The 19,480-nt window shown below is 37.9% G+C and overlaps 1 protein-coding gene across 1 annotated transcript; it reads left to right on the top strand.

The window, feature by feature from the left end:
• The first annotated feature begins 25 nt into the window (after positions 1–25).
• On the top strand, positions 26–18,610 carry LOC137398016 (general transcription factor IIH subunit 4-like). The gene is made up of 12 exons (XM_068084116.1): positions 26–275; positions 570–674; positions 1,168–1,299; positions 7,868–7,961; positions 9,750–9,847; positions 11,057–11,165; positions 11,267–11,419; positions 12,768–12,900; positions 13,003–13,054; positions 13,769–13,847; positions 15,619–15,807; positions 18,225–18,610. Exons 1-12 carry the CDS (start codon positions 157–159, stop codon positions 18,330–18,332), a joined length of 1,371 nt encoding a protein of 456 aa, XP_067940217.1. The 5' UTR covers positions 26–156; the 3' UTR covers positions 18,333–18,610.
• Positions 18,611–19,480: the final 870 nt, after the last annotated feature.

The following is a 19,480-nucleotide window of genomic DNA, read 5'->3' as shown; positions in this document are numbered from 1 at the left end:
CTCTTTAGCGCCCGAAAATCGCTTTTGCTTTAACTCGTCAATTATTCAATTCATGACATGTTTTCACAGTTTATATCATAACCAATTGATAGTATTAAATGTCTAATTGATACCTTCAATCATCTGGTTCTTTGCTAGGTGTCTGTTAGTCCAATAATGCCAAATCTGAATGAAAAGAAGCAACAGCTGACTTTCTTGGAGTTTACAAAATCTCTAGCGCCTGCTGTTTTGGAACAGTTGTACACCCAGCCTACGACCTGTATAGCTGTCTACAGGTGAACGTATGCTTTGTCATGTGCTCATCAATTCTTAAAATATGTTGGGAAATGAAACAGTCGTGCGATATGTTGCAGGACAGAAGTGCACTATTAATTACAGCAATGATATACAGCCCCCATACATCCTCCCCATGAGGGGCTGTATATCATTGATTACAGTCATATAATATGCGCGTCACCTTTTTGTTCCGTGCGTACAATACTTTAATACAACATTTATTTTAATTCTAGTTGTTTTTTATTGCAATTGACAATATCAAATCATAAAGGCCGATGTTGATGTATTTGCAGAGAGTTACCTATTCTTGCTAGACATATCATCGCTCGGATACTATTTGTGAATCACCCTGTCCCTAAATCCGTTGTCAGCAGTTGGGTAACGTCTGACTATCAAAGGTAAGTACAGTAGACGCTCCTATAACGTGAATAATCCGTTCCAGGACCGTTTACGTTATAGGGAATTTATGTTATAAGAACAGTAAAATACACGAAACAGTAAATACAGTTACAGGACAGTTTAAACACCGCCAATTGTGTTGAGAACTTCAGGCGATACACAGGAACAGTGAAATAGCAATAAAGCTGCTTGGAAAGCTAACTGTGTCAGTTGATCTACAGTATCAGCTTCACAACAGTGCGCAGCTGCAGTAGCCATTCAGTTTCAAGTTTTCAAGAATGTGCATTCGCAGTATGCATGAATTGCCGGGTGTCAGGTGATGCGTCATAGAAGTAAATGTTCAATCGATCGCACTGAGCAATAGGAGTGCAGTTGCAGTATCAGTACACGTCTACCGCACATTAGAAGTTGCAATTCACTGCAAAATTACTGCGTACTGCACCGCAATGGCATATTTCTAGTTTATGCATAGCGTACTATTCTGACTTACAGTGAGCAGCTGGCTGCCTGTGAAAAGTTGAGTCAACTTAGAATATGGCAAGAGCATCAAATTCCTGGAGGCTTAATTGCTTATAATCTCAATGACATATTCAGAGCAAACTTTCAAAGGTCTTTTCATGCCCAGTGAGTATCTTTGTCTATACATGCCTAAGATGTACACTGTTCCAGCTATATGGGGCGCAACAGATCTACATTTAATGTGTGCACTTTTGATTTGTTGCTAGCATGTATGAATAGTTATGATTTCTATATTGTCGTATATTTCTCAGCTTGCTCAAACCATGGTCTCATTTTAGATGGTGACAGGTTGTAAGTAGTTATAGATAGCTGATGTGTTTGAAGGTACAGTGCTGGTCACAAAACTGTCTATCACCATTATTCTGAAATTACATGATTTCTCATTACCTTAAGATTATTAGATTAATATTTGTCAGCTTCAGATTTACTGATCTTAAATTAAAAGCGACACTATACAGCAGCTGTGATCCCAGCAAGTGTTACTATACAGCAGCTGTGATCCCAGCAAGTTTTACTATACAACAGCTGTGATCTTGACAAGTGTTACTATACAACAGCTGTGATCCCAGCAAGGGTTGCTATTACAGCAGCTGTGATCCTAGCAAGAGTTACTATACAACAGCTGTGATCTTGACAAGTGTTACTATACGGTAGCAGTGATTCCAGCAAGTGTTACTATACAGTAGCTGTGATCCCAGCCAGTGTTACTATACAGTAGCTGTGAACCCAGCAAGTGTTTCTATACAGTAGCTGTGATCTTGACAAGTGTTACTATACAGTAGCTGTGATCCAAGCAAGTGTTACTATACAACAGCTGTGATCTTGACTAGTGTTATTATACGGTAGCAGTGATTCCAGCAAGTGTTACTATACAGTAGCTGTGATCCCAGCAAGTGTTACTATACAATAGCTGTGATCCCAGCAAGTGTTTCTATACAGTCGCTGTGATCTTGACAAGTGTTACTATACGGTAGCTGTGATCCCAGCAAGTGTTACTATACAGTAGCTGTGATCTTAACAAGTGCTACTATACATTGGCTGTGATCTTGACAAGTGTTATTATACAGTAGCTGTGATCTTAACAAGTGTTATTATACAGTAGCTGTGATCTGGACAAGTGTTATTATACAGTAGCTGTGATCTTAACAAGTGTTACTATACATTGGCTGTGATCTTGACAAGTGCTACTATACATTGGCTGTGATCTTGACAAGTGTTATTATACAGTAGCTGTGATCTTAACAAGTGTTATTATACAGTAGCTGTGATCTGGACAAGTGTTATTATACAGTAGCTGTGATCTTAACAAGTGTTACTATACAGTAGCTGTGATCCCAGCAAGTGTTATTATACAGTAGCTGTGATCCCAGCAAGTGTTACTATACAGTAGCTGTAAGCTTGTCAAACGGTATTCGTCTATTAAGTAATTTTTGACAAGTCGAAAGAAGTTTTATTGAATGAGTGTTTTAGCTTGCTGATAACTCTGGACTTTCAGCAGTAACACACTCACCCGTGTTGACCAGTGTGAGGTGGTCTTATAATTTTCCTCTAGCATCTTATACTACTCTATTAACATTATTATATGGAATTTATCGGGCTGTACATTATAAATATACGAAAATAAGCTCTAATAACCTAATAAAAAGTATGAAAGAACAAATCTCAAAACGAAAACATTTTATGTTAGGCCATGACATAAATTTTCGCTGCTATTAAACATAAAAGTTATTATTGCTATTTTAAAATGGAGAGTTTAAAATAGTCAGAATACAAAAAGTACTATTTCATTCAATTTTCTCTTATACATTTTAGAGTATTTTATCTTACTGTGCTCTATACACCACAGGCTTTTGATTAATTACTATTTTACTCTTCAAGTGCTTAATGTGTAGTCCTCTACACTCTGGATATATATTTATCTAGAGTGTGGAGGTAGATATTTATATTAGACGAATGTCCGGTATTGCCTGTGTAATAAAAAAGTCTGCGCAGAAAACGTAATTTCATTAAACATATACAACATTTACCATTCTAACTTTTAGACTTCATATCATGAGAAAAGTGTTTTTGTGCAGTTCAAAAAAATTAACTATGAGCACTTAGAGTTGTGTGTATAAAAAGGTTACTGTTGCAGCAAAAACTTGTTGTATTCAAAGTTTTGATGGATGATACTAGTACCTGTCGGTACTAGTACAAACATTTAAATGAGATATCTGACTGTCTTTGTCTGTTACTTAGTCTAGTCTGACCAAACGGAGAGAGAATGTAAAGGCAACGCCTACTCTGAATAATACATTTGTTCATGTGAACAGTATTTAGCTTTTACAGATTTACCGAAACCGCAAATAGAAGTGTGACGGAACATTTGAAATTGAAAAGGACTGGAATTTGAAAATTACAAATTAAAAAATAGGTAATGGTAAAAAATTAGCTTTTGAAAACCTTCTAAAAATAATATTAATTATTAATAATAAGTGCATATTTAGTGTGTGCAATCGCCATAAGGATATATTTATATGTGAGAGCGTTAGAAATGGTAAGAACGGTCTAGCCTAATGGTGAGGTGCACTTGTATGTATACTTATGATTTGAACGTCGAAAGCGTACTTTCATCGCTAGATTTTAATAGCTATAACCGGATACCGGGTATATATCGAAATGCAGTTTTACCTGATTTTAGTTTTACCTGATGAATGGTACCAAACATGAAACTTTAAGTAGTAAACAGTTTTTAAAGTTTTCAGTTGTTAATGTATTGTATATAATTGCTCTATTTTAATATTGAGCACTCTCTTCTAGTGAACTGCAACCTTCTTCCTCATCAGTATATAGAAATATATTTAGTTACAAATACAGTAACCAAGTAGTGTCTCTGTCTCAGCTTCCCATTTGTTTTATTATTAACAGCAAGACATACATGTATGACACAATGGCGTCTGTAACATGCTCACCTTGCGTTGATAGGCTAGACCAAGTTCTCGAAGGTGCTGCACAAAACGTTGCTGACTGTTAGTGATTCTGTAGGAAAATCTTTCCCAAGCGTAGCAAAGTTATGCTATAGGTTACTTTCACTCACAAGTATCTATATATAGATATATGTATATATATATAGTATATATATATATATATATATATACAGGACAGATAGCGCAGTTGGTAAGGTATCGGGACCGTGATCATTAGGTCCTCGGTTCAACAACTGCACTTTTCTGGTGGTCCTTAGACAAGACCCTTGCTTGTATAACGTCTACAACCTCTATGATGAGTGCAATAACCAAAGCCATGCCGACTCGGACGTCGCCCGGTCAAACAAGGTCCGCGCTGCCTGTAGCTGAACCAGGACAAGGCAGTGAAAATTGGGCTACGGGTTCAAAACGGATGAAATGGACTCGGACTGATAACACGGACCTCATGCAGTGCTACTTTATGAGTGAACCTCAAAAGTGGGGCTATATGGGAAGGATGCGGCAACTGAGGATAAACATGCACCCTGAATTGCCACTAACCGCTAAGCAACTTGTAGCTCAGAGGAGTAACATAGTCAAGCGGCACCTCATATCGGAACTTGAGGTAGATGAAATTAGGGAACAGTTCACCCAAGTAACCTCAACCAACGAGGATTGCGTATCAACACACACTGTCATGCATACACGATCATGTGTTGACTCACAGGTTGAAGAAGACATGCACTTGGACCTTGACCCAAGGGTGAGAGAGCTTGTGGAAAATATCATCAACAAGATGCCAGCTGCTAATGATTATGGAAGCAGAGTACCACTACGAAGAGTTAGCAAGGCCATACCTAAGAAGCTGTTAGAAGACATTAACATGGCACTGGAGTCGATCTCAACTGGATCAATCAGTGAGACTAATGCCTTAATCTACAGTACAGTAACCGTCATCTTGGAGGAGATTGATATTAAGCCAATGCCAACAAGGCTTCAAGCCATTCCATCCTGGCAGCTGAAGCTACAAAATGAGATCAAGGACTTGCGCAAGAAAGTTAGTAGGCTCAGTGAGAGATCTAACCACAGTTTGGAGCGTCCAAAAAGGGAAGCCACAATAGAAGCTCTTGAATCTGCCAAACAGCAGCTAGTAGCACTCTCGGCATGACTGAAGCGGTACACCAAAGAGCGGGATAACAAGAGAATGAACAAACTGTTCATCAATAATCCATCTAGGGTGTATTCCCAGTTCAAAGGTGAACTGCAGAGGCCAATGTCTGAGCCTCCCCGATCTAGCACTTCAAAGTTCTGGAAGGACATCTGGGATAAATAGACTACTCATAACACCACTGCAAATTGGTTGAAGAGGCTTAAAGAGAGCTATCAACACACTGTGGCTCAGCAAGGACTCACCATCAGCAAAGAGGACATCAAGCGCAGAGTGCAGCGTATGAAGAACTGGGCAGCACCTGGCCATGACATGATTCAAACCTTCTGGTTAAAGAAATTGACATTACTTCACACTAGAATGGCTAAGCAGATGGAATGCCTAATAGAACAAGGTGACCATCTAGTATGGCTGACCAAAGGACGAACTGTACTTCTGATAAAAGATCCAAAGCAGGGGCCGATTCCCAAAAACTATCGACCAATAACGTGCTTGCCCACCACTTGGAAACTGCTCTCAGGAATAGTTGCAGACAAACTGGAAGAGCACATGAGTCACTATATGACCAGTGCTCAGAAAGGAATTGGGCGCAACACCTGAGGAGCTAAACATCAGTTACTGGTGGATCGGACGGTCTGTCAAGACAGCAGAAAAAGGCAAATCAATCTTGCCATGGCTTGGATTGACTACAAAAAGGCCTATGACTCAATTCCCCATAGTTGGATACTTGAGTGCCTCTGTATGTACAATGTTCACCCTGCTCTTGTGGCATTCATCAAGATGTCAATGACCAAATGGAAGACGGAACTGGAGGCTAATGGCAAAAAGCTGGCAAGTGTACAAATTAAGCGAGGCATCTATCAAGGTGACTCCTTATCACCGCTGCTCTTCTGCATATGCCTAAACCCTCTAAGCAATATGCTGGAGGAGACTCAATATGGGTACCAGTTTAAAAGTGGCACCAAGATAAACCACCTCTTCTACATGGATGACATCAATTTCTTTGTTAGCTGTACGCTAACAAAGAAAGGGACATTGATTCGCTAATACACCTCACTCATGTATACAGCAAGGACATCGGAATGACCTTCGGTATTGAGAAATGTAGAAGGCTAATTCTTAAGAAAGGCCATTCTATGCTCACAGATGGCCTAATAATGCCAAATGGTACCATCAAAGATATAGAAGAAGGGTACAAGTACTTGGGGATTATGCAAAGCAACATCAACCACGAAGCCGAGGTACGTCACAAAGCCATTACCGAATACAAGAAACGCCTTCGGCAGGTCTTACGGAGCCAGCTCAATGCCAAGAACCAAGTCATGGCAATAAATACCTACGCACTGCCAGTAATAAAATATCCAGCAGGCATAATAAAGTGGACTGAGGAAGCCATCAAAGAAACAGATATAGCAACTCGTAAACTGCTGACCATGCATGGAGCACTCCACCCAAAATCTGATACTACTAGTTTGTATCTTAATAGGAAAGGTAGCGGTAGAGGACTCAAAAGTGTACAGCAGACAGTGAAAAAGGAGGAGCAAAGCATCAAAGCATATGCAGCCTCCATGGCCATCTCAGATAAGTTGCTAGCTGAATTTCAATCGGCTGCTCTTACAACGGACCTATGCCCTGATGATGAGGAAATTGACTGGCACACGAAACCTCTTCATGGTGCTTACCACCAACAAATATCTAAGGTTGGCGATCTTCACCAGACATATATGTGGCTGAACAAAGGAAACCTAACGGCCAATACAGAGTCGCTAATCATGGCAGCCCAGGAGCAAGTGCTCCCAACAAGGCAACTCCAAACGAAAATCTATCACACTAGAGACGATCCTAGATGCAGACTGTGCAAAGATGCACCTGAGACCATCCAACACATCATCAGTGGATGCAAGCAGCTAGCAGGGAACGCATACACTGAGCGGAATAATCATGTCGCAGGTGTTGTGTATAGAAGTCTATGTGATGAGTATGGCCTTAATAAACCACAACACTGGCGGGAAGCTCCTGGTAAGGTCATTGAAAATGACCGCGCTAAGATCCTCTGGGACTTGTACATCCAAACTGACAAGCATGTCCTAGCAAACCAACCAGATATAGTGGTGGTAGACGAGGAGAACAAGAGGGCTACTATAATAGATATAGCAGTACCCAATGACTACAATATAGCCAGCAAAGAAAAAGAAAAGGTAGAGAAATATCTCCCTCTTGGAGAAGAAAGTGAAAAATGCTGGAATGTAAGAACAACTGTAATCCCAGTAGTCATTGGGGCACTGGGCGCATTAACACCGGCGCATAAAATGTGGCTTGCCCAAATACCAACAACAATCAACTCAGGTGAGTTGCAGAAAAGTGCGCTATTGGGAACAGCTAAGATCTTGAGGCAAGTGCTCAAACTCCCAGGTCTCTGGTAGGAGACCCGAGTTAGAGTAGAATTTACCACCCATACGGGGTATCCGGGGTGAGGAAACAATTTTTTTTATATATATATATATATATAAGGAAAATAAGGTTTGTTTTATCCAGAAAAATTGTTTTTGTTTTGTTTCAGAGAAGACATACACACAACAACATCGCATTTAGGCCCAGATAAGAATGCTCGAGACATTGCTTTCCTTGATAAATATGCAAGCGAACGCTGGGAGGTGAGTGATTCTTTTGCTTTGCACTCTCTATATCATCAATTTCTTCATCATTCCTAGTTAATTCATTGCACTGTAACAGTTATAATAATTAGTTTGATGATTGGTAGTTTATGTGCAGATGTGCAGATCATTACATCATCGGATAGCTGTAAAGTGATAAAACACTGACCATATGTTGTACCTATTATATGTTAGCTTCTCACTTCGACTTCTCACTCCCATTTCTCATCAGCTTCCCGCATCCGCTACTCGCTTCGCCTTCCTATCAACTTCACCTTCCTATGAACTTCACCTTCCTATCAACTTCACCTTCCTATGAACTTCACCTTTCTATTAACTTCACCTTTCTATCAACTTAACCTTCCTATCAACTTCACTTTCCTATCAACTTAACCTTCCTATCAACTTCACCTTCCTATCATCTTCACCTTTCTATCAACTTCACCTTCCTATCAACTTCACCTTCCTATCAACTTCACCTTCCTATCAACTTCACCTTCCTATCAACTTCACCTTCCTATCAACTTCACCTTCCTATCAACTTCACCTTCCTATCAACTTCACCTTCCTATCAACTTCACCTTCCTATCAACTTAACCTTCCTATCAACTTCACCTTCCTATCATCTTCACCTTTCTATCAACTTCACCTTCCTATCAACTTCACCTTCCTATCAACTTCACCTTCCTATCAACTTAACCTTCCTATCAACTTCACCTTCCTATCATCTTCACCTTTCTATCAACTTCACCTTCCTATCAACTTCACCTTCCTATCAACTTCACCTTCCTATCAACTTCACCTTCCTATCAACTTCACCTTCCTATCAACTTCACCTTCCTATCAACTTCACCTTCCTATCAACTTAACCTTCCTATCAAATTCACCTTCCTATCATCTTCACCTTTCTATCAACTTCATCTTCCTATCAACTTCACCTTCCTATCAACTTCACCTTCCTATCAACTTAACCTTCCTATCAACTTCACCTTCCTATCATCTTCACCTTTCTATCAACTTCACCTTCCTATCAACTTCACCTTCCTATCAACTTCACCTTCCTATCAACTTCACCTTCCTATCAACTTCACCTTCCTATCAACTTAACCTTCCTATCAACTTCACCTTTCTATCAACTTCACCTTCCTATCAACTTCACCTTCCTATCAACTTCACCTTCCTATCAACTTCACCTTCCTATCAACTTCACCTTCCTATCAACTTAACCTTCCTATCAACTTCACCTTCCTATCAACTTCACCTTCCTATCAACTTCACCTTCCTATCAACTTCACCTTTCTATCAACTTAACCTTCCTATCAACTTAACCTTCCTATCAACTTCACCTTCCTATCAACTTCACCTTCCTATCAACTTAACCTTCCTATCAACTTCACCTTCCTATCATCTTCACCTTTCTATCAACTTGACCTTCCTATCAACTTCACCTTCCTATCAACTTCACCTTCCTATCAACTTCACCTTCCTATCAACTTCACCTTCCTATCAACTTCTCACCTTGACATCTGACAGCAGCATGCCACTTCAATTTCTTTTTTCAGCTTGTCACATCGGATTCCCACTCTGGTTTTCTGCCCTAGTTTCCCCATCTTACCTTGTTTTCTACCATAGATCTGTCTCAATTTTCCACCTCACTTTGCCGCTTCAAGAATTTTCGGTTTCAATTTTACACCTCTCTCTTGTCTCATTTTTTCACTTTCTTATTTTGTCATCTCACTCTCACTGTGTTTTGCTGTTTATTATGTACAACTAGAATTTTTGTTCTAGATCGTTCTCCATTTTTTGGTTGGAACTCGAGAGGCCCGTCATGGTGGCATTACTCCAGACATTCATGCTATTCTGCTGCACTCCGGTCTCATGAAGTTGTGAGTCTTCATTTTCCTCATTCCTTTGGTTCACCCTATTTTATCAAAACCATGTATGATCTCACTGTTTTACTGACACAATGTCCAAATCACCTACACTATTTAGTTACATATACGTGCAACTGTCTTGTGCAATAATCATGTTGGTTGTTTCTAGATAATTAATTTAGCAAGTGACAGTTATTACTGTTGTTACTGTTATTACTGTTGTTTTAGTGCTTTAAAATTCAGTGTTTAAGGAGAGGAAATAAGATAGTATAGTTCATGGTGTGCTAAAGGGTGAATTGCTTGCTGACACAACTGGCACTTGGTACGCAGGCCTCTACTTACAATTCTCATTGGAAGTTATCATTACTTGTCAGATTTTTCCTACTCTGATTAAGCAGACAAGTATCTATGCAGCAATATGTAGTCAGTCTATGAAAGGATGTGTTCAAAAGCCATGGCCACATGCTATGTGGCTTCACAGGGGGTCGCCACACGGCAACCCCATTTCCATGTGGCAATGGGGGTCGCCATGTGACAATTTTAGTGAGTGGTCCCTGAAATGAGCTCCAGCAATTAGTCTTGTGCTAGCTATTTGTTTTATTGCACCATGTTTCCGTTTATATCATCTATATCGTTTGATTTTTTCACACAGCTTGTAAGCATACCAGACCATGGAGGAAATAATAGTGAATATTTCATTTCCTAATATTATGTTGGCCATCTCAGGTGTTGCCTAGTTAAATCAAGTTGAGCATGATCAGGGAGGTTCAGGTGCAACCTTTAAGATAAAGTTTTTATGACCGTTTCTTTCAACTGAAGCTTCTGATATCAAAGGCCTAGTTTTTGTTGCCCTGTAGCCACCTTTTTACAAATACTTTTGCTCTTGTATCTTGTGCAGGTGGTGTCAGGTGGTGCAGGTGGTGCAGGTGGTGCTGTCAAACCATGTGAATTTCTGTTATCTTTACTTTTTATTGTTTTTCACCTGGTCTAATCGCAGAGAGATTATCATGTAGCATTTGTTTAAAATGCAATCATATTTGTTAAATTAAAACAATCGCTAATTAACTTCAGTGTAGTTTATGCTCTACATCGATGTAGTGACAGATACGATACGCGCAAATTACAGGTGACTTTGACATATAGCTCACACTTATATGTGTTATAGTTGATTAGTAGATATTAACGTAATTATGAGTGCACTATATTCATACATTAATATAGAGACAACGATGATATGCCAATCATCAGCGAACTCGGCTTTCAATTTCTGCTCATGGATCGCTCATCACAAGTCTGGAACTTCATACAGCAGTATCTAGCGACGGTTGAAGTAGGTGCTTTTCCTCATCCGTTTCGTCTACAAGTTGAAATTTTGTGTATCGAAGTAGAGTTTCAAAGAGTTAATATATTTCTTCTCTGTCTATGTTGTAGTCGCGCTCGCAGAGCTTTGTCGAATGCATCACTTTTTTGTTGCAACTAAACTTTGCTACGCTTGGTAAAGATTTTCCTACAGAATCACTAACAGACAGTCAGCAACGTTTTGTGCAGCACCTTCGAGAACTTGGTCTAGTCTATCAACGCAAGGTGAGCATGTTACAGACGCCATTGTGTCATACATGTATGTCTTGCTGTTCATAATAAAACAAATGGGAAGCGGAGACACTACTTGGTTTGTGAGCTCATAGCTCGATTCTTCAACAGGCAACTGTATAGATGAGAGGTGTAGAGCAGTATGGGTTGTTAGAAACTAGCTAGCGGTACATAGGACTCTTGCTATATATCTATGTTGAATGTATTCATTAACAGGTGATTACGCTTACACGAAAATCTTACTTTAAGCTATATTGAGCAACTGCAGATATTGTGAGTCTTTTGTTGTTGATAGGAAGTCTTATGGTTTCAGCCGGTATAGCATTTCTTGCCCAAACCACGAAGCTAATTCCATATACATAGTTTTCTTTGACGTCGTAAAGTCGTTTGCACATGCGCTAATTCATGAAAAAGTCGCCATATTTCTAGAAAACAATCGTTTTTCTTTAATTTAATAGTACTTTTTGGTGTTGTTTTGATAATATAATAAAAAAATTGCTAACAAAAGCATTGTTTTCAAACATTTATTGCAAAAGCTTCGTGTTTTTAACGATAAAATTGTCTATAAAGATGGCCGACAACGACAAAATGACGTCACAAAAAAACGAAGGATACATAGAATCCTCATGTTTTGATTATCCTCATGTTTTGATTAGACTTGTGTATATAAGATTCGTGTACACAAAGGTGTATAACACTCATGTACACAGAGATGCAGTATATAATGCTCATGTACACACAGATATATAGTACACAGAGGTTTAAGACGCATGTACACAGAGGTGTAAAAGACACATGTACATAGAAGCAAATAATACTCGTGTACACATATGTTTAAGACTGGTGTACACAAAAGTGTATCATACTTGTATACATTGGTGTTTAAGACTAAGACTTTTATACACAGAGGTGGGTAATACTTGTGTACACAGATGTTTAAGACTCCTATACACATAGATGTATAATACATGTGTACAAAGGGGTTTAAGACTCCTATACACAAAGGTGTATAATACATGTGTACAAAGGGGTTTAAGACTCCTATACACAAAGGTGTATAATACTTGTGTACACAGATGTTTAAGACTTCTATACACAAAGGTGTATAATACTTGTGTACACAGATGTTTAAGACTTCTATACACATAGATGTATAATACTTGTGTACACAGGGGTTTAAGACTTCTATAAACAGGTGTATCAGCCAGAAAAATTATAAACTTAAACAAGGCTGAAAAACGCTATGTAAGAGTACATATAATGCATTCTGTACATCATATCGAACAGAATAGTATTTTATCATAGAAATTAACAAGTCTATGATCGTTGCACTGTCTTGTAGCGATTATCCAACAGGTTTTATCCAACCAGACTCGCTGTTAACATAGTGACAGGACAGAATAGAATAGCTGGGGAGACTAAGGACAAAGGGTTCATCGTAGTTGAGACCAATTACAGGGTTTACGCATATACAGGTTCGTCTTCCCGCTTAAGTCCTCACAGCTACTTATATATGTTTATATTTCAAGAAAACTAATGTATAGGTATTATTGCTTTGTATATGATTTCAATTTTAGACTCTCCATTACATGTAGCCCTCCTTTCCCTCTTCTGTGACATGTTATACAGGTGAGATTTATCCTGTTATTTGCTATACCCGTGAGTATTATTTTGTGAGGTGTTATACGGGTGGGTGTTTTTGTCTTTATCTCAAATATGCATCATTTGAAGTGTTAAGTACTTGTGTTATTATGTGAGCTCAATTTGATAAATCAAGATAGGTAAACATATAACCTTCTTGATTTGGAGAAAATTTGGTTATATAGGTGTTTCTGCTGGAATCCGTGCGACAGTTTGTATAAATGCTAAATCTGTTTGAATTCATGTGTTGACTTACTAAGTGTATGTTACATTGTGGTTTGACTCACGTGATGACTTACTAAGTGTATGTTACGTTGTGGTTTGATTCATGTGTTGACTTACTAAGTGTATGTTACGTTTTGGTTTGACTCACGTGTTGACTTACTAAGTGTATGTTATGTTGTGGTTTGACTCACGTGTTGACTTACTAAGTGTATGTTACATTGTGGTTTGACTCACGTGTTGACTTACTAAGTGTACGTTATGTTGTGGTTTGACTCACGTGATGACTTACTAAGTGTATGTTACATTGTGGTTTGACTCACATGTTGACTTACTAAGTTTATGTTACATTGTGGTTTGACTCATGTGTTGACTTACTATGTGTATGTTACGCTGTGGTTTGACTCATGTGATGACACATTAAGTGTATGTCACAGTATGGTTGAATTCGTATTTTGACATTTAAAATATATGTTTCAGATTTCCTAACATGGTTGTTGGCAATATTACGAGGGACAGTGTAAGGCAGGCATTAATGCATGGCATCAAATCGGAACAGGTAACTATGTGTATAGTTCTCATTTGCAACAGCTATATGGCTGGTCAGAAAAAGCAAAGCTATTTAAAAGAAGCAATACTTGTGTGCTACTTTGGCTGGAACTATTATAGTTGTCCATTATTAATAGATCACATATATCGGTGAGATTTCATATTGTGACTATGAGATTCGCAGGGGATCTTCACAGCATATTCCCACTAAACATCAACTGCTATTGTAGATAGTTAAAACTTGTTTTGTCAGAGCTGTGTCCAAATCCCTTTTTTATTTAAAATCAAATCAGTTACAAATCGATTTGATTAAAATCAAACCATCTGTTTGTGTCAAATGATACCGAACAAATCAAACCAGTCGCCAGATATGCTTCATTCAAATTCCTAATCACTCAATGACTAGGAAATGTTTGCCAAATTATGAAGTACAAAACACTGGGACTGAAACGTAATATTTTAGCAGAGCTGTATCCAAATCACTTCTATTTATTTTAATAAAATCGGTTATAAATTGATTTGAGTAAAATAAAATCATCTATTTACATCAAGTTTATCTGAGAAATCGAATCACTCGCCTGATGCGCAAACTCCCTATCCAAATCACTTAATAATGATTTGAAAATATTTGACAAAAATACAGAAACACTGAAAAGCAAATCAGATGTTCAACAACATGGAATAGGTTACTATAAATTCCCTTTTTTTCTTCTCAGTTGATTGAACAATGATGTTATATATTGTACTGTATACAAGTAACTGTAATATGTAGATGACCCGTAGAAGCCTGCGACAGTTGTTGTCGCAAAAGTTGAACAACGCTATGTCTTGCGTTGATTTTTAGCAACTATCGGCGGTGCTTGGCAGGTAGGTTCCCATCTCGCCACCGATAGTTTTGCGTTCCTTCCACAGGTGCTTGCGGCGTATATGGGAACCAGGCTTTAGCGTGTCGGTCTACCAAATTAAATGTCGTTAGTTTGAGTTCTGCATGAACCAATCTTTTATTCTAATCTCTAACCCTTGCTTCACACGGTCAGACAGACTCTGCTCTTATTATAGTAAGTATTTAGTCTAGTAGCTGTAAATAGCGAATTAACCAAAAAGTTATCTTATACAAAACAGAACTTTTCAAGATAATGAAAGGTAAAGACATGCCAATGGTTCAATTATTAGTCATCAATTTTTAATCATCGCTGTCTGCCATTATGATATCGATTTTCGTCAGTGATGTCTTCGGCTTAAAAATATTCTTGACAGAACATAAAAACCAACATCAGGCTGCTCATTTTACTACTAGTATCATATCACCCAAACTACCTTTGATGGTAATTTCACAAGCACCAACTATTTAGGATAACATATATACTTCTGTTTTATAACCAATCAATTATCTTCCAGAATATTTCATTAAAAATGTCTGTTAATAATTTGATTTGTTTACTAAATCGAAATCCTAAATCTCTTCATTTACTGGAATCACTATGAAGGGTTTGGAATATTTAATTTGGACACAGTTATGCGTTTTACAAACAGAGTTACCCATTTGAAAGTAGAAGCAATAGCCAGAAAAAAACTTTCCATCATCAGTATAAAACTAAATTTCCTATAGCTATAAGATCACACATGTGTCATTTATTTATATATACATTATATATAGATGTATACACTATATATATACAATATATATATATACACTCAATATATATATATACTCAATATATCTATATCTATTTATATATGTTGTCTATTTGGCAAGAAATATGCATCCATTTGTTGTCTAGATCATTAACTATCTGACTATGCATGCCCACCGGGAGATGGTGGCCACAAAGCCTATTCTGCCAGCAACCATCATAGACCAGATCAGACTCTGGGAGATCGAGAGGGACAGGTTTGAGTTTACTGAAGGAGTGCTCTATAATCAGTTCATTTCACAAAGTGAATATGATAAAATCCGAGACTTTGCTAAGGTGAGTTTGTACTATCATAATAGCAAGTTTAATAGAGGCACTTCAGGTGAACCCTTTTATTGCAAAGAACAGCTGAGCGGCTTCAAATGGCAAGATGCTTGCTCTGTCGTCATAACCAGAAATGCCAGCTAGCTGCAGTCAATAATCAAAGATTTGACGAAATTTCCATCGTAAATAACCAGATTGTGGATCAGCAAGTTGGTAGAAACATTGAATGAATTAGATTAAGAATGTTAGAAACTACTAGAGCGCTGTTTAAACAGTGTTTAGTGGAGAGCGATACAAGGAAGGTTATTCTCATAATTCCACTCTACCCATTTAACTATTAAGCATGATTATTAGGGAATTTTTCAATTGAACTTTACTAAAAATTAAACAGAAGAATTTCACAAATTCTTGTGTCTAACAATTTCAGTCTTGTTTGGCTCAGTCATTATTAACCTCATCTTGCCAGTGACATTATCAAAAACATCCGGAATGGTTATTTTCTGAGGCGTCTAGTGGCAAGATGCAGTTAAAGATGTTTCTAGTTATTTGTAATATGATATGCCTGACATCGCTAAAAACTCACCTTGAATAGCACCTTGGCAATTGCAATATATTTACTGATATAACGATGTAAGAGTATAAAAAGAAAAACTCACTGATTTCTAGTCATCCAATGATTATTACAAGATCTATTTTTCAATATCTTGGCATAACTTTCACACTCACATTTAGCAAGAAACATTAGAGTTTCCTGATAATTTTGAAAGTTGAATTCAGCTATTTGCTACTAGTAATGACAGGGAAGACTCATCTTTTTGTCCCTAAAAGGCATCACAACTAAAAAGAGATTTCTAGAGTCTAATCAATGAAAATGTTTATACAGTAGAATAGGTTATATATTGTATATTGACCTTCCATATATTTATTGTATGTAAATATATGGTGAATGTAACCAATTTCTGTTTGGTCTGATTATTACTTTTGTATTCTGCAAAGTCATACCTTTAATAGCGCTGAAACTGATTTTAGAGTTATGTCCCACAGCAGATAGATAACAGTTTACATTACACTAGGGAGATAGTTGATATATAGGCCAAGTTACTAAGATAGATAACAGTTCACATTACACTAGCGAAATAGCTGATATATAGGCCAAGTTACTAAGATAGGTAACAGTTCACATTATATTAGGGAAATAGCTGATATATCGGCCAAGGTACTAAGCAGTTGTTTTAAAAATGCGATCAATGTGCATTTATTGTATGTAAAATTGCCATTAAATTTTCTGTGGGTTTTAAAGTTTTCCCGAGTTACTGAAAGTCACAGCTACCAAAAGTCACAGCTAATCAGAGGAAATAATCTTATAAATTGGTCTAGCAGCTGCCTTGGCCTAGTCTTGCTCATTTGGTTGAGGGTATATTTTAGGGTTGCATGTGGCTTTACCTTTTATCTAGCAGCTGCCATATTCAGTTGTTAGCCTAGCTCTTTAATCTCTCTCATCAAACTCGTCTCACAACTTTATACCCTCATGACTCTCCTCGCTTTTTCTTAACGTTATATATTACTAAATTAAAGGGAACAGTCTGGTGGTAAATTTTCTTTTTTTCTTCAAGTCATTTGTCTGCTCTTGAGTTTATGGCAGCTACTACTTTGACAATAATCTTCTATGTTGTTAGTGTAAGTAGACGCAATTCTATCATATTTTAGGATATTCTTTTCCACTTCTATGTTGTTAGTGTAAGTACAATTCTATCATATTTTAGAATATCCTCTTTCTCTTTCATGTTGTTAGTGTGAGTAGACACAATTCTATCATAATACATTCTTGTAGATTCAGTTAGGATATGTTGGAGTTGTTCACTACAGTTAGGATATGTTGGAGTTGTTCACTACAGTTAGGATATGTTGGAGTTGTTCACTACAGTTAGGATATGTTGGAGTTGTTCACTACAGTTAGGATATGGTCGAGTTGTTCACTACAATAGGGATACACTGTAGTCATTTACTGTAGTCCACTTGCTCGTTGCTTATAATTGCTGATCAGGAACAGCTGTAGTGCAGAGGCCTTACTAACTTGAGTTATGTGACAGGATTTGTCCATTCTGTAATCTCTGTGATTCATGTAAGTTATGAATAGAGAGGGGTGCTGCATACTGAGCAATCTACTTCTGGTATTAGAATGCATGCGTGTCTAGTAGTATTGGATATAGACAAGGAAGGGATAGACTGACTGATAATACTGTGTGAAGTATTACATCATCGATAGACCTGATGCACATCAACACTTGTCATGTCTTTTCACAGTCTTGTCCTTAGCTGATATCTATAAAACCATTCATACGCATTTCATATGCATCTTAACTTGTCTCTTCTTATCAGCCCGCTATGTCAACAATCACCAGCTTATTTTATTCATATTTTTTTACCAGGATATCGGTGTTCTTATCTGCGAAAATGCTCAAACTAGGACTATTGTCGTCGATAAACAAGGTCACGATGATGTCAAAAAGTTCTGGAAAAGACAAAAGAAGTCTTGAATGTAGAGATGCAGGCTTGTTGATCACTGCCACAGAATTATGAGAGTGTAAGAAGTTGGCTAAGGCACCTGTCTCTCATCTTCACAAGACTCTTTCCGTTGACTGTATTTCATTTTCGTAGCCAGTATTACTGCTTCTAGCTGCTGTCAACTGCAAGAATTAGCATGCTTCTTAATTAGAGATGTACTCTCACGATAGACTTGAATTTCGATTTCTGTCCAATCGCATTGAGGAAACTTAATTGTTGCTTAGTAACATGTCAATATACCGAGTCACCTCTTCAATGGGGTTTCGAGCTTTGTTTGCTGTATTGAATTGTTATAATGGTTCAAACACAATGAGCCAGTGTTGTTTTTGAACGAGGCGCATTTTAGCTGCTTATTACTGAGTCAGCACGCTTCAGCTAGCCATACTTGTTCAAGTAACTAACGGCATCTCAGTGATTATACATCACATCTGAACGGTGAGTTTTGGTACTTGACTATTCCTTGCTGCTATGCGATGTCAAATAGTAGAGCTCAATTCTGCAGTGGATATGCGCACTAGGTTAGATTTCTTCTCACAGCTCTGTATAGGCCATAATATACTTGTCTATATAGTTGAGATTGATTCACAGTAGGTTCATAAGGAAAGCTGCAATTCTAATGAAAATTGTAGCTGTAGTTTTGAACATTCCCTTCAGACTGTCTGGATTTTAAGATGTTTGGGACTTACCATCGACAAAAGTGTAATAAATGCCTAGTAAATTACCATAAACAAAAGTAGCATAAATCCTTAGTGACTTACTGCAGACAAGAGTGGCATAAATCTCTAGTGATTTACTGCAGACAAGAGTGGCATAAAGCTCTAGTGACTTACTGCAGACAAGAGTGGCATAAATCTGTAGTGACTTACTGCAGACAAGAGTGGCATAAATCTCCAGTGATTTACTGCAGACAAGAGTGGCATAAATCGCCTGCGATTTACTGCAGACAAAAGTGGCATAAATCTCCAGTGACTTACTGCTGGCAAGAGTGGCATAAATCTCCAGTGACTTACTGCAGACAAGAGTGGCATAAATCGCCTGCGATTTACTGCAGACAAAAATGGCCTAAATCTCCAGTGACTTACTGCAGACAAGAGTGGCATAAATCTCTAGTGATTTACTG

This window comes from Watersipora subatra, chromosome 1 (assembly GCF_963576615.1).
Source record: "Watersipora subatra chromosome 1, tzWatSuba1.1, whole genome shotgun sequence".
NCBI classification, from domain to species: Eukaryota; Metazoa; Bryozoa; class Gymnolaemata; order Cheilostomatida; family Watersiporidae; genus Watersipora; species Watersipora subatra.
This window is presented reverse-complemented; position numbering and strand designations above follow the sequence as displayed.